This window comes from Chiloscyllium punctatum, chromosome 35 (genome assembly GCF_047496795.1).
Source record: "Chiloscyllium punctatum isolate Juve2018m chromosome 35, sChiPun1.3, whole genome shotgun sequence".
NCBI classification, from domain to species: domain Eukaryota; kingdom Metazoa; phylum Chordata; class Chondrichthyes; order Orectolobiformes; family Hemiscylliidae; genus Chiloscyllium; species Chiloscyllium punctatum.
The window spans coordinates 5,409,248-5,432,267 of NC_092773.1; the positions used below are offsets into that span (position 1 = coordinate 5,409,248).

Genomic DNA, 23,020 nt, shown 5'->3' on the forward strand with positions numbered 1-23,020 from the left:
CCGAAGGGCCTGTACTGCGCTGTATTTTTCTATGTTCTATGTTCTGTGTCAGAATGGGGGGTCAGAGGAGGGGTCAGGATGGGGGGTCGGGGGGGGTCAGGACGAAGTGGGGGGGGGTCGCAAGAAGGGTCAGAGGGAGACAGAGTGATGGTTAGTGGGTCAGAAGGAGGGAGTGTGTTGTCAGATGATGGGAGTGGGAGGGAGAAGGAAAAAAATGACAAGTTAAATTTCTTTGACTGAACATGAAAACCTGTGGGAGCTGAACAGGTGTCTGGTGAGTTCTCTATAGAATGTGACTGGAGTCTCTGAATTTTTACTCCAATGTCTCCTCACTGTGGCTGCTTCAGGGTTTGTCAGCAGCTCCAGATGATGGCCTGCAGACTGTCCTGGGAATCTCAGCAAAAAGGTGCCAGCCTCTGGGTCTGCAGGTGTGCTGCTGGTGCCCTGGAGGGATAGCCTCAAAAGAGGCTCAATGACAGGAAGGGCAATGCAGAGAACCCATGTCCCTCATGTCACTGCCCCATCATGTTCTGGGACAGTGGGCTTGCAGTACAGGGGCAGGAAATGGGACGAAAGAGACCTCCCCATCTCCTTGCAGCAAGCTTTTCCAAAGTCACTTAGACAGGGCAGAGGTTCACTACCCATCCCACATTAAAAACAAACAAAATGTTTCCATGTAAATACAAAAGAAATACAACCTGATTGGCCTCAGCCAGATGATGTTACCTCAAACCACATCTGGGAAACCAAGCCACTGGCAGTCACAGGTGAGGAAGCTTCATGTGAAATCCCGGTGTCACATAACACAAATGTACAATCAGGAACAAAGAATTTAAATATTGGTATGCCCCAAGCTTTATCAGTGTGCAGGGAGAGAGGGCTTTAGGTTCACTCGTCTCTCAAAGCTTCAGTGCCAGATGTTTGATTGGGATTTCTGGGAATCCGAATTGAAAAGGGGTCATAGGGTACAGTGGTAATGGTTCAGGAGTTCAAGTCCCAATTCTGGAGAGATGTTTGAGAACATGTCCCAACAGGTTGATTTAAATTTATTTTTTGGCCTTCAGTAACTTTCTCCACTTGTAAGGAAACCAAGACCATCTTCCCCAGACTGTCCATGCAAGTAGAGTCCATCACTGCTCTCACTGAGTAAACGTCTCTGTACCCTTGTTCAGGCACCACTATCTTTCCCAAAGTGCATCTTTCAAAGCCTACAGTAGGACTGTAGCTGAGCCTAACCAGTGGTTTCTTAAGGTCTTAGTGTTACCTTTTGTACTCCCTGTCACAATTATTGAAGCAAGGAACCTCACTGGCTGTTTGTTACAAATGACAGAATGTAAAAGACAGAAACAGGCTATTCACACCAACCAGTTCCCGCTGTTGTTCACTCTCTTCTCACACTGATCCTCATTTAAATCGGCCAAACTAACCCTTTATTCCCATCTCCCTCGTGTACATCACTAGCTTTTCCTGAAATTTATAATATAATATTGACCTCAACCTTCCCCAGAGAGACACCCACATTCTGACCCCTCCCAGGGGAGAGGGTAAGAGTTCCACATTCTGACCCTTCTGTGAAACAAAGTTGGCATGTTCAGCTTCGATGGGCCCCTCCCTGTGTTTCAGTGCTGTTCATATGGAGCCGCTGCCCTTGGCCCTTGCCAGCTGGCAGGGAGGCTTGTGGCTATGGGAGCTGGGTAGCCAATCAGTGGGCACTTGGTTCTTCTTTGGGTTTTCTATTGGTTCAGGGAAGAGCAAGGAATTCCAAGAGGAGACTCGGGCTGGGCCAGCAGCTAACACGAACACGAGCCAACTCTCCATGCACCACTGACACTCTGTGAATTAAGGTGAATTACAATACCTCTGGAATGAGCTGAAAGAGGGCGTTAGAGTAGAGAGTGCCAATCGCCAGGGCAATGAAGTACAGCAGCAGTCGCTTGTAAAAGGTTTTCCTCATGAATGGCACCACACTGGCCCCGATCAGAGAGCAGAGAGATATGACTGTCACACACAAGAAACCATAGCCCCAGACTGCCCGAGTGACAGTCCCGACCGCCCATAGGAGAGAGGACGTGGTCGAGGTCCAGGTCAGGGTTCCACACCAGGAAGCAGGGGGAAACCATTCAATAGAAAGGCCAGAGGCAAGGAAAAGGTCAAAAGGAAGGAGAGGGAAGGTAAACAAAAAACATTAAACTCATCAACTGATATCAAATCAGGTCCACAATTGGACCATATCACCATCCATCTGATCACTTTCAAGGACACAGAATATAATAGAGTCTCTGGTGATTTCTAGAATAACAGTCATCTCTGGCCTCATTCAAGAATATAAGACACAAAGAAGCTCTATAGCAAACCCAACATTCACTGGGACTGTAGTTTGTCTACACCATGGAGCCACCTCTGCTGTTACAGACCCCCAACTCACAGAAACCTCATTTTTCAAACTCACATCCTTACCAAACACTAGCAGACCTGACAGTTGTTCTTTGATTGAGCACTTGGGTTAAAAGTTCCACATTTCCATGACTCTCTGTGTGAGGAAGTGCTTGTGCACATTACCCCTGAATAGCCTGGCTCAAAGTTGGAGTCATATTGTCATGATCAGTACTGCATGCACCCTGATCCCGTTCAGCACCACAGGAGAGAGCTTCTCTCCATCAACCTGATCAATGACTTTCATCATCTTAGAGCTCTTGTCTAGCAGATAGATTACAGGTTTATCCTCATGCAATGTGTCCTCATAATTTAATCGTTTGAGACTCTCTACCTCAAGCCCAGTTGGAGTGTTTCCAACTTCCAACTCCATTCTGGATGAAGGAGCTGTTATTCCAGAAATCAGACCAGTGCAATGACAGCAGACTGAGACACAACTGGTCACTAGGTTTCAGGTTGCAAAGTTGAGGCAGCTGTGTATGAAAACCAAAGTGGTGGGGCAGGACAGAATGGTGACAACAAGGCCAATAGCAATTCCAATCAGAATGAAGGAAAAGTGGCCCCAGAAGGATGGAAAATATCAATGTGAATCTTTAACTAGGTTCCCCTTGGGATCTGAGGAGTAACATGTAGAGGACTGTACTCTTTGCCACAATGTCTCCAATCTCTGAGGAAACAGGGAATAGGAAGGGATTACAATATTCCAACATGGACTGGTTTTGTCAAGGAGGGAGCACCGGAGTGACCCCAGCTTTTCCAATTCCTGACTGAGATCTGGCGATGCCAAACTGCCAGATCTTCCAGCAGGTGAGGGGTTTCCAGCACTGGTCTGCCACATTTTCCAACCTTTCCCACCCCAGCAATAATCCTTGTTGGGGGTTTCAGCAGCCAGTGGTGCCCAGTTCACACTTGGGAAAGAGGTTCCAGAGCTAAACTGAAACTCAGTGAAACAGCCAGCGCAGATACCACTGTGAGCAGCTTCAACATTCTGAGGGACTGGATGTTGCAGATTCAGTCAAATGCCAAGAACTCACCAAATTGAACAGAGACCTCCTCCCTTTGAGCTCCAGAGGAGTGAATGAATCCAACTGTATACTGAAATAAATGGTGTATTCCTAAAATTTAACCTCACTCACCTGGCCCACAAGGTTCAGTGAAGTTTGACTGACTCCAGAATCAGCTCATGGTGTCTAATGTGGGGTGCATCTGACCTCAAGGAGCAAGTGCTATGGGGCATGTCATTTTGACTGTCAAACACACCCACTGAAGTCAAAGGGTAGAGGCTGGCACAGCAACAATGTGTTTTGAATCCAAGGATTTAGAGAGAGATTTGACCAGTGCTTGTGACATAGTCAGTTTTAACATCAAGACAAGTGTATGGGAAACTGGGCCACTCAGAGTGTTGAAGCAAACAGTAACAGAAAGACTAAGTTCAACAGGGATGATTATCCCCCAGTAAACAACAGCATGTGCCCCATATCAGATTGGAGGGGGAGCTTGTTGAGGAAGTACTGCACCTCTGGAATGAGCTGGAAAATGGCAGTGGAGAACAACGTGCCAATCGCCAGGGCAACAAAGAAGATCAGGAACCTGTGGAAAAACTGCTTTCGCTGGCACAGGGTGATGGTGACTCCAAGCAGTGAGCTGAGGTTTACCACAGATACACTGAGAAAACCAAAGCCCCACACTGTGCAGAGAAAACAGATCAGTGGAAACATTATTTTAAACAATATTTCAAACCCAGTTCAGCTGCCATTTCACTCAGGAACACACCCATTGCTAATCCACCCTATCAAAGCACATCAAATACAAACAAGGAACTAAAGTAGGCCATTCAGCCCTTCTCGACTGCTCCGTCACTCAATAAGATCACGGCTGGTTTTGTTTTAACATCAACTCCATGTTCCTGCATATTGCTCATCATCAAGAAAATATGTACCTCTGAATTTTTTTAAAATGTGAAGATTTTGCATCCACTGCCTTTCAGAGTCATAGGGATGCACAATTTGAAGAGAGATCCTTCAGTCCAACACATCCATGCCGACTAGATGTCCTAAACTAATCCAATCCCCATTTGCCAGCACTTGACCTATATCCCTCTAAACCCTTCCTATTCATATACCCATCCAGATGCCTTGTAAATGTTGTAATTATACCAGCCTCCACCACTTCCTCTGGCAGCTCATTCCATACACACACCACACTCTGCGTGAAAAAGCTGCCCCTTAGGTCTCGTTTAAATTTCTCTCCTCTTACTCTTAATCTAATCCCGCTCATCTAACTGCCCCACCCTGGGGGGAGGACTTGTCTATTTACCCTATCCAAGCCCCTCATGATTTTATAAACTTTTCTAAGGTCACACCTTACTCTCTGACGCTCCAGGGAAAACAGCCCAGCCTGTTCAGCTTCTCCGTAGAGCTCAAATCCTCCAATCTTAGCAACATCCTTTTAAATATTTTCTGAATCCTTTCAAATTTCACAACATCCTTCCAATAGGAGGGAAACCAGAATTGCACGCAACTGAACCAATGTCCTGTACAGCCACAACATGACCTCCCAACTCCCATACTCAATGCTCTGACCAATCAGGAAAGTATACTGAACATCATCTTCACTATCCTATGAACCTGCGAATCCACTTGCAAGGAGCTATGAACTTGCATCCCAAGGTCTCTTTGTTCAGCAACACTCTCCAGTCCTGCCCTGGTTTGCCTTTCTAAAATGCAGCACCTCACATTTATGTAAATTAAACTCCATCTGCCACTCCTCAGCCAATGGCCCATCCGATCAAGACCCCCTTGTACTCTGAGGTAACTTTCTTCTTTTGATAAAGGGAATTACAACGGTGCACAATTCTCAGAGAAAAATGTTTCTGCATCCCTGTTTTAAATGGGTACCTCCTTGTTTTTAAACAACAAGCCCTCATTCTAATTGTCTCACGAAGTGCTTTCGACATCCAATCAATCAAGTCCCCTCAGGATCTTTTGTGTTTCAATTAAATCATCTCTGACTCTAATTCCAGTGGATACAGGCCTAGCCTATCTAACCTTTCCTCAAAAGGTAAACCCGCTTTACCCTCATCCACTGTTTGGTCACCTTCTCTAAGGTGCAAACTTTGAAATATTACATTTATTTCTTTTATATGAATCATTAATATTTATTGTGAATAGTTGGAGTCCATACACTAGACTCTGTGGAACCCACTAGTCACTGATGCCACCCAAAGAAAACCTGTTCATTCCTATTCTTGGTTTCCAGTCTGTGAACCAATTCACTATCCACATTATTACATTGCCCCTAATTGCTTGTAAATTTAATATGCCAATCTCTTATGTGAGCCTTTCCTGAAAGCCTTCTGAAAGACGAAGTAAACTACATTTTGAGCTACAGGGGGAAGCTGAATAGGGTGGGGCTGTTTTCTCTGGAGCTTTGGAGACTGACAGGTGACCTTATAAAAGTTTATAAGGTCATGAGGGACGTGGGTAGGGTAAATAGAGAAAGTGTTTTCCCTGCGGTGGGGGAGTCCAGAACTAGAGGGCATGGGTTTAGGGTGACAGGGGAAAAATTTACAAGAGGCCTAAGGTGCAACTTTTTCACGCAAAGGGTGGTGCATATATGGAATGAACTGCCAGAGGAAGTGGTGGAGGCTGGTACAATTACGGTATTTGAAAGGCATCTCTATGGGAAGGGTCAAAAGGGATATGGGCTCAACACTGGCAAATGGGGCTTGATTAGTTTCGGATATCTGGTCGGCATGGACAAACTGGCTTGAAGGGTCCGTTTCTGTGCTGTACATCTCTATGACTGTATGACTCAAACACGCATTTCTGGGTGTTATTCTGAAAAACCTTCTTCCAACGCTTGAACATCCTTGCATAAGGCCACTGACCATTACTGTACATACAATTGCACATGCAACCTTATCAATGCCCTGTAGAACTTAAGCACTATCTCCCTGCTCTTGCATTCAATGCCCCTCACAATAAAACAATGTCACATGAACTTTCCTGATTACTTGCAGTATCAGCAGAATAACCCTCAGTGATTTACGGACACCCAGATCCCTCTTCATCTCAGAGCTGTGTAACCTCTCGCCATTAACATTTTTTCTACCAAAATGGACAATTTCACACTTTCTCAGATTGCCAAATCTTTGCACACTTACTTAACTCATCCATATCCCTTTGGTGACTTCTTACGTCTTCTTTGTAACTCACATTCCTGATTATGCTTATGTCATCAGAAAATTTAGTAGATTTAGATCCATATTTCTCTCTCTTAAACTGTGTGTAAATTTCAGTCATATTATGATCCATGGCAAGCAGGACATTTTCACTCTGAGATGAGTAATTAATCCAATCTCTGATCAAAACCAGGTGTAGTAAAACCTGTTTATAAAGGGTTGATGCTGGAGATCAAATGAGAAACGAACAGTCTGGAGGTGCCACACTTGCTGATTATCTATTTTTGTTCTCATAAAACCGGCTTTCCAGTTGGTGCCTTAACATCCCTGGTGGAAGAAACGGTCCTGAACACGTTCCATTGCTGTCTGTTGTGCTAACATCACATTTAATTAAAACGGTCACTCCACCTACTCTCTGTCCTGCCTAAGAATCACAAACCATCACGCACAAATCTACACTTGATTTTGTGAAATGTGGACACAGGAGAAAAGACACTGTCAGCTTTATGTCACTGGAAACGTGGGGAATCTGACACTGTGGCCGTCCCTCAGTGCTGACATTCCTCAGGACAAACCTTCCTACAGTGCAGCATTCCCCCAGTATTGACCCACTGACGGTGCAGCACTCCCTCGATATTGACCCACTGATGGTACAGCACTCTCTCAGCACTGTCCCTCTGACAGTGAGGCACGCCCTGGGTTTTAGAAGACTGAAAGTCACTTACCTTCAGAAGGTGTGGGCTTTAAGAGCACAGCAGCCTCATCCTCCTCATTCTCCTGCTTTTCTGCAGCACAAGCTCCACTTTCCAGCTGCTGAAGGATCGTCGGACAGATGTGTTTGAAGGTGGCACTGTCTATCCTGCTCTTGTTGTTGAGATTGTGAATTGCAAAAAGCTGTGATGACGAGAAGCACTGGATGGGGATAGAAAATGTCACAGAGTCATTGTTGTTCCTCTGAACGTGTTCCCAACTTTTTGGGCAATATGTGATTAGAATCTTAGAATACAGAACATAGAAAAGTACAGCACAGTACAGGCACTTCATCCCATGATTTTGTGCTCAGCATTTATCTTAATCTAAGATCAAGCAAACACTGATTTTACTGCCAATTTACTGCCATCCACGTGCTTGTCCAGCAGTCGCTTGAATGTCCCTAATGTGTGTGACTCTACTCCCACCACTGGCAGTGCATTCTACACACCCACGACTCTCTACCTCTGATATCTCCCCTATACCTTCCTCCAATCACCTTAAAATCTTGACCTCTCCTGACAGCCATTTCTGCCCTGGGGAAAAGTCTCTGGCTATCTCCTCTATCTCTGCCTCTCATTACCTTGTACACCTCTATCAAGTCACCTCTCTTCCTTCCTCTCTCCAGTATGAAAAGCCTGAGCTCATTCAACCTCTCTTCATAAGACAGGCCTTCCAATCCAGGCAGCATCCTGGTAAATCTACTCTTCAACCTCTCTAAAGCATCTACATTCTTTTCATAATGAGGCGACCAGAACTGGACACAATATTCTTAGTGCAGTCTAACCAGGGTTTTACAAAGCTGCAGCAAAACCTTGCAGCTCTTAAATTCAATCCCTCTATTAATGAAAGCCAAAACACCATAGGCCTTCATAACAATACTATCAACTTGGGTGGCAACTTTGAGGGATCTATGTACATGGACCCCAAGTTCCTGCTGTTCCTCCACACTGCCAAGAATCCTGCCTTTAACTCTGTATTCAGCATTCAAATTTGACCTTCCAAAATGAATCACTTTGCAGTTATCCAGGTTGAACTCCATCTGAAGAAGGGCTTATGCCCGAAACATCGATTCTCCTGTTCCTTGGATGCTGCCTGACCTGCTGCGCTTTTCCAGCAACACATTTTCAGCTCTGAACTCCATCTGTCACTTCTCAGCTCAGATCTGCATCCTGTCGATGTCTTGTTGTAGCCTGCAACAGCCCTCGACACTATCTCCAACACCACCGACCTTTGTGTCATCGATAAACTTACTAAACCACCCTTCCACTTCGTCATCCAAGTCATTTATAAAAACTACAAAGAGCAGAGGCCCAAGAACACATCCATGAGGGATACCACTGGTCACTGACCTCCAGGCAGAATACTTTCCATCCACTATCACTCACTGTCTTCTTTCATCCAGCCAAGACTGTATCCAGACAGCCACATTTCCCTGTATCCCATACCTCCTAACTTTCTGAATGAGCCTACCGTGGAGAACCTTATAAAATGCCTTACTGAAATCCACATACACCACATCCACTGCTCGACCTTCATTAACTTGTCTCATCACATCCTCAAAGAACTCAATGAGGCTTGTGAGGGATTACCTGCCCCTCACAAAGCCATGCTGACTATCATTAATCAAACTATGTTTTTCCAAATTGCCATAAATCCTATCTTTTAGAATCCTTTTCAGTACCTTGCTCACCACAGACGTAATTCCCAGGGATTCCTTATTCCCTTTCTTGAACAAAAGAACAACATTCATCTCCCTCCAATCAGCCGGTACTACTCCCATGGAGAGTGAGGATGCAAAGATCATCACCAGATGTGCAGCAGTCTCATTCCTCGTTTCCCGTAGTAACCTCTGATATATCCAGTCTGGCCCCGATTACTGATCAATCTTGATACTTCCCAGAATTTCCAGCACATCCCCTTTCTTAATATCTATCTGTTCAAGCCTATTAACCTGATCCATGGTGTTCTCGCGATCAACAAGGTCCTTCTCTCTAGTGAATACTGAAGCAAAAAACTCATTTAGGGCTTTCCCTACCACTTGTCAGTAAATCAATAACTACCCTAGTCAGTCTTTTTATGAATTCATTCACAGGTCTGGGCAAGGTCAGCATCAATTGGATATCCTAATTACTGTTGAATTGAGTGGGGCCAACAGTAACACGATAGGCCAAATGGCCTGCTGGTGAACCATAACAGTTCTATGATTTGTTTTGATTTCAAACTCTATGACTCAAATGGCAGTTAGGAGTCAATCACATTGCAGTGGGTCTGGAGTGACATGGTGACTAGACCAAATAAGAATGGCAGATATCCTTCCCCAAAGGACATGAGTGAATGAGCTGAGTTTTTTTTAAAACAGTGATACTTTCATGGTCACTATCCATGAGCTTCACCTAAACTTGTCACTCAAGCTCAGCCTTGTTGCAGATGGCAGGTCACAGACACATACAGCACGGACACAGACCCTCCGGTTCAACTTGTCCATTTCGACCAGGTATCCTAAACTGAACTTGGTCCATTTGCCAGCACTTTGCTCATGCCCCTCGAAACTCTTCCTATTCATATACCCATCCAGATACCTTTTCAATGTTGTAATTGGACCGGTCTCCACCACTTCCTCTGACAGCTCATTCCACACATGCATCATCCTCTGCATGAAAAAATTATGAATCAGGTTCCTTTGCAATCTTTCCCCTGTCACCTTAAACCTATGCCCTCTTGTTTTGGACTCTCTTACCCTTGGCGATTAAGCACCTCGTGATTTCATCAATTTCTATAAGTCACCCCTCAGCCTGCGACACTCCAGGGAAAAATATTCCAGTCTCTCCTTTTTACTCAAATCTTCCAGTCTTAGTAAGATCCTTGTAAATCTGTTTTGCACCCTTACCAGTTTAATAACATCCTTCCTATACATTTAGAGACAGAGACCCATTCTCTGTAAACAAAAGGAATATGATGACTGTGAAAGCCATCTGCGATTATAGCAACAACCCACCTGGTGTAATAATGTCCTTTGCCATTGATTCTTTCATCTCTTACCTGGTCTGGCCTACATGTGACTCCAGACACACAGCAATGGGGTTGACACTTAAAAGCCCCTCTGAAATGCACAAGTGAGAGACACACACAGATCAAGGGGGCAATTAATGGTAAGCAAATGTTTGCTCACAGCTGAGGGAAGTATGAAGATAGCATGAGTGAGGAGGCAGGGAGAGATAGGTAGGGATGCGATTGCAGGGAGGGTGTTTAACTGTGATGAAAGCAAGGGCATTAGTCTGAGGTTTCTCAGACTGAAGAGCAGATGGATGGGGAGTGAATTTCCGAGAATCCAGCTTTGGGAATACGGAAGAAGAGCTAGAATGCAGAATCAGACTCTGTTTCAGTGATTGTCAAGGTCTGGGAACAATCCAAAACAGGGTATCTCAGGGAACCACAGGGACTGGGAGAGCGCTGAGAGGGTACATGAACTGAGCATGATGATCTAGATTAGGGGATAGTCAAAGAGGCAGAGAGAGTGGCAGAGGTGTCAGTGGGAAGTGGTACGAAATCAAGTCTTGGAGGATCAAAGGCTCAGGGTTTGAGTCTCCATGGGAATGAGAGCCAGGAAAATGGTGGGCACAAAATGGCCCAACAAAACCATAAAGTTGCAGCAATCAGATTTTCACTTCAACAACGCATGCCATTTGTATGGTGACTATAGTGACTGTAATACAGTCAACTAGCTGAAACTCTTAGAATCTGAGTTCCCTGATTGGGTTAATCTGGTCTAATCAGAGAGTCATGGCTAACAGATTTAACCAGGAGTGTAAGAGGTTCTGGTCTGAATGAGCAGTCCTAACATCAAGGACTCTCCATGGGTAAATGAAAGAGTGACTTGGTGATGGATACTGGCCTCTGTGGAGTTATTTCAATGAGGTTCACATCCTAAAAACAACTCAAGGCACTTGACAGGAAGGATCAATCAGACAATTAACTGATCAGGGCTGATGGTTAAACAGGTCAATCTTTAAGAAGCATTTCAAAAGAAGCATAACAAAAGGGAAGGTGTTCAAAGGACTGATGGGATTTGGGAAATTGACAGCTGAAGGCACACTCACCGACAGTGGGACCATTAAAATCAGAACTGTTCAAGAGGGCAGTATTATGGACCAGACCAAACTTCCTCAAAACATGTCAGCGAGATAGCCGAGACCTTACCTTTTCCTTATAAGCAAGTGCCAGACGTTGCATTCTGGACGCAATGGACTTGTCAAATTATTAGGCTTGAAGTAAAATACACTTTATTCATACACTATTGTTACAATGAGGCGCGTACGATTACAACATTTTAAAGGCAACTGGATGGTTATATGAATAGGAAGGGTTTGGAGAGATATGGGTTGGGTGCTGGCAGGTGGGACTAGATTGGGTTGGGATATTTGGTCAGCATGGATGAATTGGACCGAAGGGTCGGTTTCTGTGCTGTACATCGCTATGACTCTAATACAGGCAAAATGAAAATAAAAGAATTGACTTAACCATAACTCTAAAACTTAAAATAATAAGCTATTCATTAACTGTTCCAATATAGTAACATCCCATAAACACACCTTTTGCAAAGGCAAATTCAGTAAAATAGATCGTCTCACAAACAATTCGAGTAGAAGGAAGAGAACACCAGTTTTTAGCCGCGAGAGAGAGAGAGAGGAATAACAGCTTCCATATCCAGCTTCAAGACTCTAGCAACTGTAGAGAGCTTGAGCCCACTCATGCAGACTGCTTCTATTGTTCGAACTTTCGGAAAAATCCCAAGGCCTCCCAAGCTGTTGACTTGATTGACTTTGAACAGGTGGCTTTGCAACCTTTTCAAGCCAAAGTATCATCAGAGCAGCATCAAGAAAAAGTGAGGTGACAGAGATAGGAAGGGACTGAGGAAAGTCAGGAAGAGACTGGAGAATTTTCACATCGGGAGTTTGGTTCATGGGGAATAAATTGTGTGAATGAGATGTCAGGATGAGGAGCTCAAGATGATGGACAACGAAAACACAGCAGCTAAGTCCCCACCTTAGAAAGGTTGGCAGTACTGTCTCCGGTTGGTACATTGGCACTCCCTACACCAACGTCCAGCCGGTTGAGAAGAGCCTTCAGCTGGTATAACACAAGGACCTCGTTGTCTCCATAGCGTTGCAGTAGGTCGTGGAGAAAGGCTGTGGGTAGAATGGTCACATTCCCCTCTGCGGTGGTGACTGACAGCGGGACACCCAGCAGCAACAGCAGCCACATGTTGTGATGCTCACACCAGAGATGTTGGCTGAGAAAAGAGAGAAGGCCAAAGGTCAGTACACCATGGTCAGACATGACTGATCACTTAACACACACCAAGGCCAGTTGATGAACTGCCCCTTCATTCCATACAGCTAAATTCACAAAACAACACACTACAGCAAATAACCTCTCGACACTGTGATAGTTGACATGCATAATTTAGGCCACAGGATATTAACTTTCAGATAGGAAATGCAAAACATACACAAAACAAACAGGAAAGATTTTTCCTAGTGCCCCCCACAATCCCAGGATGTCCCAAAGCACTTCACAGCCAAAGAAGCATTTCCAATTGATTCACAACTGTGACAAAAGGCAGGAAGGTTGGAGGGTCAGTTCTGAGGGAGTACCACACTGTCGAAGGGTCAGTGTTGACGGAGCACCGCAATGGTGGAGGGTATACTAATCATACATACAGGCGTCTCCTGTCATTGACTAAATCACAACACCTCCTTCCTCAACGCCATTATTTCTAACATTGGGGTCAATTCCTCTCCACACAGTCTCACTGCTGGGTTGTCAAGAGAAACAAGGGTTCCCAGATAAAGGAGAACATGTCCTTGAGGAATTCATCAAACCAGGGTTGAAAGTATAGATAATTACAAGAAGGTGACAGGCAGCGTTCAGAGGGCACCTTTTATAATCTGCGACGACCCACAGTCAATCAGTATATTCTTCTGACAAGTCGTCCCTGCAGAGTGGGTGGACAGAGTAGAGATCGTTTCGACTTTGAGCCTCCTGGCACTGAAGTCTGTTCCGAGATACAGGGAAACTGAAATACATCATTCAAAGCATCTGTTTCACACTGGAAATCTGCTTTGTTTATGCACAATATTTCACAATGCCTGCTGCTAGTCCTGTGATCGTACCCTGTAATGATGTGAGTTGGCTTGTAGTTGCCAGCTGTGTGTTCCACTCAAACACAACAAACTGTGTTCCAAGGCGTCATGTATCCCTGACCCTCTGCAACCAGGGGTCACCCACCTGATAAAAGGAACATTTTGCTATGGATATTTGTAGCCATTTCAGATCAATGTGCTGCAACAGCCCTTCTGGGAACATTACACTCCAGTCTCAGAGTACTGCCCATGTGACCCATCGTCATCCTCATGTATATTTCAACATTAGAGGGAGCTTTATTCTGTATCTAACCCTTTGCTGCCTGTGCCCTGGGAGTGTTTGATGGGGACAGTGTAGAGGCAATTTTACCCTGTATCTAATCCTGTGCTACCCCTGTCCTGGAGGTGTTTGATGGGGACCGTGTAGAGAGAACGCTACAGTCTAACTAACCCCATGCTATCCGACACCAGAGAGTGTATGAAGGGGACCGTGTAGAGGGAGCTTTACCCTGTAATTCACTCCTTGCTGCCAGCGTGCTGGGAGGGTTTGATGGGGCTACAGTGTACAGGGAGCTTAATCCTGTAACTAACCCCGTGCTATCCCTGTCCTGGGAGTGTTTGATGGAGACAGTGGAGAGGGAGCTTTACATTCTAACTGGAAGGCACCTCACGCAGGCCAGGCACTCTGGAATACTGAAACTTGGGAAAGATTTTAAAACGTTGATAGTGGAATTGATCTCAGGAGGAACAGGATGTTTTAGTGTGTTTTGGCCCAGTCATGGGTTTCAGTGTGGCAACAAGTCCTGAATCAACAACGTCAAATGGACTTCAATTTTTATTTGTTTAACCTTCAATTTATTTTACTTAAACTTTTAGTTGCAATTTCTAAACGGTTAAACATTCCCAATGGTACACATTACAATGACACTTATAACTGAATTGTGACTGCTTGCCTTACACTGCATAGTCCACATTAACCTGTCACGACACTCCATTCTAAATCTCTGACTACTTTGAAAAAAAAGGTGCATAGCCATATGCTTATTTCATCTTGACTCAAACATGCAACACAAGAGGCAGCAACTCACGCTAGAGTACTCTACCAGTGGGGACAGGTCTATAACTATATTTTAATTTATTCACAGGATCTGGTCATAACTGGCCATTTATCACCCATCCCTGATTCCCCAGAAGGCCATTTAAATGTCATCAATACTGCTGTGGGCCTGGGGTCTTGTGTAGGACAGGTAAGGACAGCAGCTTGCTTCCTTCAAGGACAATAACACAGAGGATTAATACTGGTGAGGACAGGTCTAACATTAGGGTACAGTACTAGTGGGGGTAGGTCTGTCACTGCATAACAAGGAATATTGCATTGGTGGGGACAAGTCTGTCACTGGACAACACTGAGGTACAGTACTGGTGTGCCTTGCATAATCCTGGGGTATAAATCTGGTAGAAACAGTGTACGGAACTGGTGTAGTAACAGCCTGTGTACATTGGGACATTCTGGTATTTATCAGCTGATGCTGGGAAGCTGGGAACTATTGAGGCTGTGACAAATATTTTCCTCTGCCTGGTTATTACGGAGCACGATGTGGTGTAATGGTAAAACTGCCAGAATAACAAGACATAGAGAGAACTTTGTTCCAGGAGTCTCATTCAACTCTTCAGCATATTGCAAAGCGCTGTAAGACTGACCAGTTATCGTGAGACAAGACTAATAGTTGCTTTCTCAAGATGGGCGTGGTCAAATGGAACGAAGCCAGATCCCACACGTACACAGCAATGAGGAGAAGCAGACCTGATTGCAACTATGTAGGCTATGAGATAATTATAGACTCGCCTGGAGTTTTGACACATCATCAAGGCTGAGTCTCCCAGTGAGAGACTGCGTGAGTGCTGCATAGTCAGGGCTCCGTATTTCAGGACAGCTATTCAACTGACGACACAGAAACATAGAAATTAGGAACAGGAGAACACTATTTGGCCCATTAAGCCTGGTCCCCATCCTGATGATTGTGGCTGATCCAGCAACTTTCTCAGTAAATGAATCCATGACCACCGTTCCTGCTTCTCCTGTGACCCTGGTCAACAATGAGCCTTCATATAACATCACCGAAATAGTTCGCTGGTCATTAGCACCTTTGAGAGATCTTGCCGAGTGCTCACTGCCAGCCACAACAGCAATAGGTGAACCCTCTGAAGTTCTGAGATGATCAGTGATCTCTCCAGAGGCCACCAAATACTCCAGTGCAGTCAACCAGTGTGGTGCTGCCTCAGAATACAGCTTGCTCTGGAACTGATGGTCAGGACAAACTTCCAGTTTATATTCCCTGAAGTGTTACCATAACAACACTCCCTCAGGGCTTGAGAAACACCAAGACATACAATCACCAGCTTCACACTTTAATTAAACAGCTCAGCAGCGGTTTGGAAACTATTTGCAGCAGCGAAGTCTTCTCTAAAAGGAATTTAATTCTTGGTTTGCCCTTCCCCACCTACTGGGTATCAAATCAACTGCATTCAACTTTCTTCATTCAGGTGAAGACTGTCAGTGTGCGAACAGAACTCTTCACTTCATATTCACCAACAATTCTTATCAAACTCTCCCAGGACAGGGACAGCATGGTGTTAGATACAAAGTAAAGCTCCCTGTAGTCTTTCAAACTGAAAGTAAAGCATCCTTGACACTGTCCCCATCAAACATTCTCAGGACAGCTACAGCACAGGGTTTGAAAGATATTCCCTCTTACAATTATGGCAGGACTGTGGAGCATACTGTAGGAGCAAAGGAGAAGAACACAACACAAACTTCCATGTGCAGACTGATCAGTTAAACGTTACAATCATGAATTCCAACTAACTGAAACAAAGCAAAGTTGGAAGTTGTTTCAAGTTGAAAGGCAAGGGGCAAAGTATCAATGACAAACAACCCACAACAGAAATGGTGTCGAGGTGATGAATGAAAGCTGAAGTTAGTATTGAACCTAAACCTGATTTATTGTGACATGGTGCCCCTTATTGAAATCATGACAGATTCTACACAGATTTTTCACCCAGCTGTACATCACAATCTATTAACACCGCCTGTCTCTGATTTAACAGGGTGTTTGTCAATGCAGGGAGCTCTTCCTAATTAAATTGGAAAACTGAATCTAACATCATTAACCTCTGCCATAAACTCTGTTCACTTGCCATCAAGTCCATCCCTCAATGCGTCAACGTCTCGGGAAAAACAAGACAGTTGACAAAAATTGATGTCCGATAGGAAACTCAGGTGAGTTTCCGACCACTGTATGCTGCTGTTACCAGCTAGCCATGAGTTATGACCTTGAGATGAGAGTACTGCTGTGTGCTGCGAGCTGACATCCTACCTCTCACGCTGCATGAAGTCTAGTTCACCAGAACCTCCACTCTGTCCTCATTCACACCAAGTCCAGTTCTAACACTGGAAACAGGTTCAGCAACGCCTTTCGTTTCAAATTTTCAGCTTAGTGTTCAAACCCCTCCACAGCATCATATTCCAAGAACTTCCTGTCCTGAACATATAGTTAGAATCACCTCCGTCCCCACAGCCATCATTTAGAGGATGTGAGTGCTGCTGGCAAGGCTTGCTATTTTTGCCCATCCTTGTATGCCCTTGAACACAGTGGCTTCCTCAGCAATTTCAGAAGGCAGTTAAGAGTCATCCACATTGCTACTGGTCTGGAGTCAGGTACAAATGGCAGATTTTCTTCCCTGAACAACATTTATGAAACAGTTCAGTTTTTACAACAAGTAATACCCGTTTCACAGACCTCCAAGGATTAAAGTTTCACCACCATCAGTCAGCAGCAGTGACTGTCTTTCTAAGATTGGTTTCAAGACACTGGACATGACTAGCTCAATTCGACAATGGCTCCTCAATCTAGACAGAAAAATATAGATCTCTAGCAGTAGTTCTTCACCATGTGCTCATTTTCATTCTCTGAAAATGATGAGAATGTAATTACTTATAAATATTTCAATTAAGCACATCAGTCTCAATTGCATCCCTAACAGATGCAGACCTGTCCCCACTAGTATTGAACACCAAGATTAGATAGTAACAGACCTGTCCCCACCAGTATTGAACACCAAGATTAGATAGTAACAGACCTGTCCCCACCAGTATTGAACACCAAGATTAGATAGTAACAGACCTGTCCCCACCAGTATTGAACACCAAGATTAGATAGTAACAGACCTGTCCCCACCAGTATTGAACACCAAGATTAGATAGTAACAGACCTGTCCCCATCAGTATTGAACACCAAGATTAGATAGTAACAGACCTGTCCCCACCAGTATTGAACACCAAGATTAGATAGTAACAGACCTGTCCCCACCAGTATTGAACACCAAGATTAGATAGTAACAGACCTGTCCCCACCAGTACTGTACCCCAGCATTTTACAGTGATTAAAAACCTGCCCACCAGTACATTACTCCAGTGTAACAGTGACCAACTTGTTCCCACCAGTACAGTACCCTAGTGTTATGCAGTGACAAAATTGTTCCCACCTGTAATTGTATCCGTGTTATATAGTGACAAACCTGCCCACACTAGTGCTGTATCCCTGTTATTCAATGGCAGAACTAGCCCCCTCAGTACTGTACCCTAGTGCCATACAGTGACAGATCTCTCCCCACCAGTACCTTGTCCCATTGTTATAGAGCAACAGACATGCCCCCACCAATACTGCAGTCCAGGGTTACATACTTACAGATCTGTCCCATCAATACTGTAACCCCAGTCATAGAGTCACAGTCATAGAGATGTACAGCACAGAAACAAATCTTTCAGTCCAACTCATCCATGCCGAGTAGATATCCCAACCCAAACTTGTCCCACCTGCCAACATCTGGCCCATATCTCTCCAAACCTTTCCTACTCATATACCCATCCAGAATTGTACCAGCCTCCACTACTTCCTCTGGCAGCTTATTCCATACACGTACCACCCTCCGAATGAAAAGTTTGCCTCTTCAGTCTCTTTTATCTTTTCCCTCTCACCCTTAACCTATGCCCTCTAGTTCTGGATGCAGCAACCAACTTGTCTCCACCAGTACTGTAATCCAATTCCATTCAGTGACAGACCTGCCCCCACCAGTAATGTACCCCAAGTGTGAGAGTAACAGACCTGTTTCCATCAGCACTGTGCATTCTGGTATGTTGCAGTGACAGACCTGTCCCCACCAGTGCTCTATCCCATTGTTATCCACAGACAGAACTATCCCCCATCAGTACTGTACCCCAGCATCATAGATTGACAGACCTGTCTCCACCAGTATTGTACCTCAGTATTGACATCCAAATCATTGTTATAGATGTGGAAAAGTTGGGATACAGTCCCTAACCCTTGCAATAGCTGACTGGTCACAACCTGCCAACCTGAGAATGACCTGATTAAACCTACTGTCTGCTTGCTAATCAATCTGCAGTGCATGGTCATATAATACCTCTCATCTCACACGGTTTAATTCTGTTTTGCAATTTCCTGTGAGGCACTTTGTCAGAAGCTTTCTGGAAATCCCAGTACAGAATAGGCACTGGCTCCTCCTTAGTGACTCTGCTCAGAACATGTTCAAAAAACCCTCCAGCCTGTTTGTCAAATGTAATTTCCCATTCATAATTCCATGTTTAATCAGACAATAACTTTGTGTCCAGTAAGCGCATTGTTTATAATTGATATTTCTGAAGACTGACAGCAGGCTAACAGCTCAGTCATTGCCAGTTTCTCGGTCTCTCTCTCTCGCTCTCACCATTCTCCTGAAACCCTCCAATCTCGGGCACCAACAATTAGTTGAATTTTGAAAATTGGTCACCTTTGTATCCACTGTCTCTATAGCCATCTCTTTCAACACTTGAGAATGAAGGGCATCGGGTCCTGGGGATTTGTCAACTTTCAGTCCCATTTATTTCTTCAATTTCACTTTTACACTGATCCTAATTTCTTTCAGTTCCACACTCTCACTTGACTCTTGGATCCTCATTTTTTCCAGAAAGACTACTTATGTCTTCCTCTGTGAAGACAGACACAAACTGTTCAGCTTGTCTGTCACTTCTCTATTTCCAATTGCACTTTCTCACATTTCTGCCTGTAACAGACCCACACAGATCTTTGCTTAGTTTCCCTCATTTAATACTCAGGGAACATGAGGTTAAATTCCACCATGAAAGCCAGTGGGATTTAAATTCATTCATCAAATAGAAACTGAAAACACATCTGAATCACGGTGAGTATGAAGCTATCAGTTACTGTTAAAACAAATATGATTTACTGATTTCTTTTCAGGAAATCTTGCATCCTGACCCAGCCTAGCCTGTAAGACTCCAGATTCACAGCAGTGTGGTTCATTACTTCAGCGTGCAGTTAACAGTCTAGCGAGCCAGTCCATTCAAGCACAAATCCAAATAGGCAACAAATTGTCCTCAATAGTGGCACCCACAATCTGTAAAAGGCTAAATAAAAACTCAGTTAGCAGCACACTGGGTAGATCTGTCTTGACTTTGTGTTCAGGATCCTGAAGAGACTTGGAATCCTACCTTTTGGACTTGGAATGCTGTCTATTGAGGCACAACTGATACAATGTCGGGTAGAATCAGAGCGGAGCAAAGATGGCCCATGCATCTATTAAATCGCATGCAACTGAAGATAGTCAGCAGACAGCTTCACAGAGGGGTGTTGTCAGAGATTGCAAAGCTGGGAACGAGCCATGAGATAAGAACAGACAAAAGAATGACTCTGAACAACAACCTTCAGTAACCTTCAAGAAACCATAAACCATATCATACATTGGCCAGGGCTGGAATGAAAACAAAACTCAAATTCAACAACATGCTGGGCAGTCAACAGTGTGATTTAGATTGAGAAAACAGCTCCCTCGACACAGCCACATTAAACAGCACGGGATTAGGCACAGAGTGAAGCTCTCTTTACAAAGTTCCCATCAAACACTCCCAGGACAACCACACTTAAAAGGCATCTGAATGGGTATATGAACAGGAAGGGTTTCGAGGGATATGGGTCAAATGCTGGCAAATAGGACTAGGTCAGTTTAGGATAACTGGTCGGCCTGGATGGGTTGGACTGCAGGGTCTGTTTCCCTGCTGTACAACTCTATGACAGGTACAAATGGGATTAGATTGAGTAAATCTCCTTCTACTCTTTTAAACTGAAAATAAAGCTCATTCGACACTGTCCCAATCAAACACTCCCGGGACAGGTACAGTACAGGTTTAGATACTGGGAAAAGCTTCCGCTACATTATTCCCATCATACACTCCAAAGGACAAGGAGGGGTTACATACATTATGAAGCTCCCTCTGCACCGTCCCCTTTTTCTGACGAACCTCGTGTTCTTTTCTCGTCATGTGTGTGAATGGCTCTCATTCTCTTTGTTTTTCATCTCCCCTGATTCCAGTCTCCCTCCCTGTAACTCTCCCCCTTTCCCATAGTTTCTCGTTTGATCTGTCTGATCCTGGTCCCTCACCCTCTATTGAAAATCTCGAATGGTCATGCTCTCGGTCTCGACATTCCGCTTCCTCCATCCGATCCCATTTTCCCCTCTTTTCCCTGATCCCAGGGTATATAATTAATCCTGTTCTCCTTGTCTCCATGATGCCGGTCTCTGCCTGCCTGCCTGCCTGGAGCTGGCGCAGACAGCTCTCCAGATGGAGGCCTTCCTCAGGGCAGCGGCGTTTTAACTGTTTCTGACAGCCCGGACTCGGAGCTGATGTCAGGGGGGGGGTTTTTTTTGGGAGAGTGTCTGGGGCGTGGGGTCTGACCTTGTAGCGATCCTGCTCCGAGATAGGACGCCGCTCCGTTTCGGGATTCCCCTCTCCCGCCGGCAATGTGTCACTTTCAGGCAAAGTCGCCAGGAAGAGTCCAATGAGAGGCTGGCACCAAGGACCCGCCCCCCCCTTAAAGGGCCCGCACCCCCCTTGATACAACTGGACATGAAGTTGGTGAGGTCACCCCTGAACGCTGCTCAAAAGGGACCGACCAGATTGATTCCGTTTTCAACATAAAAAGGCGAAATAGGTTTATCATTCAATTAAGAGCTCAGACGATACTTCCATTCATGGGGGATTGTCAAACTGGGGAATTATGGTGAAAGAAGGGGTGGGGGAGTACTCTGAAATGCAGAAGAATTTCTTCTCCAAGAGCGTCACGAAAACGTCTGGAATTCTTGGCTACAAAAGAGGCTCAATCTCTGGCGGTTTAAAGTATCAGGTACAGGTGAGACTACAGCTGGATGACTGTAAGCAGCTATGGTCTCCTTACATAAGGGATAACTGCTTTGGACACAATTGAGATAAGATTCACTTTAATGGAGGAATTATGAGTAAAATTTAAACAGCTGGGGATTCTATTCCCTCTGTCTGAAAAATGAGGCGATCGTATTGCAACATATGAGCTCGGTAAAGGGTTTGATAGGCTAAGTGCTAACATGTTGCCTCAGACGGGGTACAGTTTCAGAATTAAGGGGCACCCATTTAAGACAGCTGAGAATGAACTTTTTGCAACAAATAATTATGAGGGTTGTATACTTAAAGCGGAGATAGAAAAGAAAAGGAAAGGAAAGGAAAGAAAGTGAATACAAGGAATATCAGACCCCTCGGGCCAATTTCAATGATAGTATGGAATTGTTCAATCATTATCTTCTTTCATGGTGGATTAAATGACCCACTCCTATTCCTCCTCGCTCAAACAGCAGCCAGAGAGTCAGGCTAAAGATTACCACGCAGGCAGAATGGCAGTAACATACCATTCAGGAACTTGCATTTGTATTGATACCTTTTGAACTTTCCAATGATTGAGATTCTATCATGCTATGGGATCAAAAAAATTCCTAACAATTACCACCTTCAGTATTTCCCTTTCATCACAGTCATGAGTTTATTCCTCCTCATTGGAGACTAGCACTCCACAGCACTCCTTTAAATTTCAAGGCAATCATCTCTCATTCTTTGAAACACGAGAGAATACAGGGCCAATTTCCACAATCTGTCCTCGTAACACAAGTTTGCTAGCCAGGGATCAGGCTAGTGAATCTTCTTCCCTCATAAGTATGCCCCTCCCTGGATGAAAGGATAAAAACTGCACGCAAAGCTCTTAATGTCTCAGTCAAGTTAGATACAATTGCAAGACACCTTATTAAATCAGTGCTTGGAAGAACAGCAAGCCCAAACTGTCCATTGTCATACGTGGCTGGAGTCTGCCATCTCTGGTATAATTCTAATAAGCTTTCTTTGCACCTGTGCCAAGCCAACTTTTTATAACTTTATTGTTTGGATACTCTCCGCTTCTTTCTAAAGCCAATTTAGGAGATATGCAAACTATTCATGTTCCATTCATCATTGCTTTGCAAATCCTACCACCACACTAAATCTGGAGTTGATTCCTGTTCCATTTATTAGAATCATTTTCTTTCAGGCCCACTCTTTACAAGGGCGAGACTACTCTATTGTAAGCAGCTC

At 44.5% G+C, this 23,020-nt stretch overlaps 1 protein-coding gene across 7 annotated transcripts in view; it reads right to left on the bottom strand.

Moving 5' to 3' along the window:
• The window catches only part of slc39a14 (solute carrier family 39 member 14), a 42,868-nt gene that overhangs the window by 8,763 nt on the left and 11,085 nt on the right, over nucleotides 1–23,020 (bottom strand). Inside the window, exons 1-5 of one of the 7 annotated variants that reach the window (XM_072553858.1) lie at nucleotides 21,326–21,437; nucleotides 13,308–13,445; nucleotides 12,413–12,659; nucleotides 7,342–7,528; nucleotides 1,859–2,028 (exon numbers count right to left, since the gene is read on the bottom strand). In XM_072553858.1, coding sequence (XP_072409959.1) covers nucleotides 1,859–2,028; nucleotides 7,342–7,528; nucleotides 12,413–12,631 — 576 coding nt within the window. In that variant the 5' untranslated portion in view covers nucleotides 12,632–12,659; nucleotides 13,308–13,445; nucleotides 21,326–21,437. Of the gene's footprint in view, nucleotides 1–1,858; nucleotides 2,029–3,950; nucleotides 4,121–7,341; nucleotides 7,529–12,412; nucleotides 12,660–13,307; nucleotides 13,446–13,657; nucleotides 13,679–21,030; nucleotides 21,216–21,325; nucleotides 21,438–23,020 lie in introns of those variants that run through there. The other 6 variants (XM_072553864.1, XM_072553859.1, XM_072553860.1 and 3 more) reach the window with 6 other exon arrangements.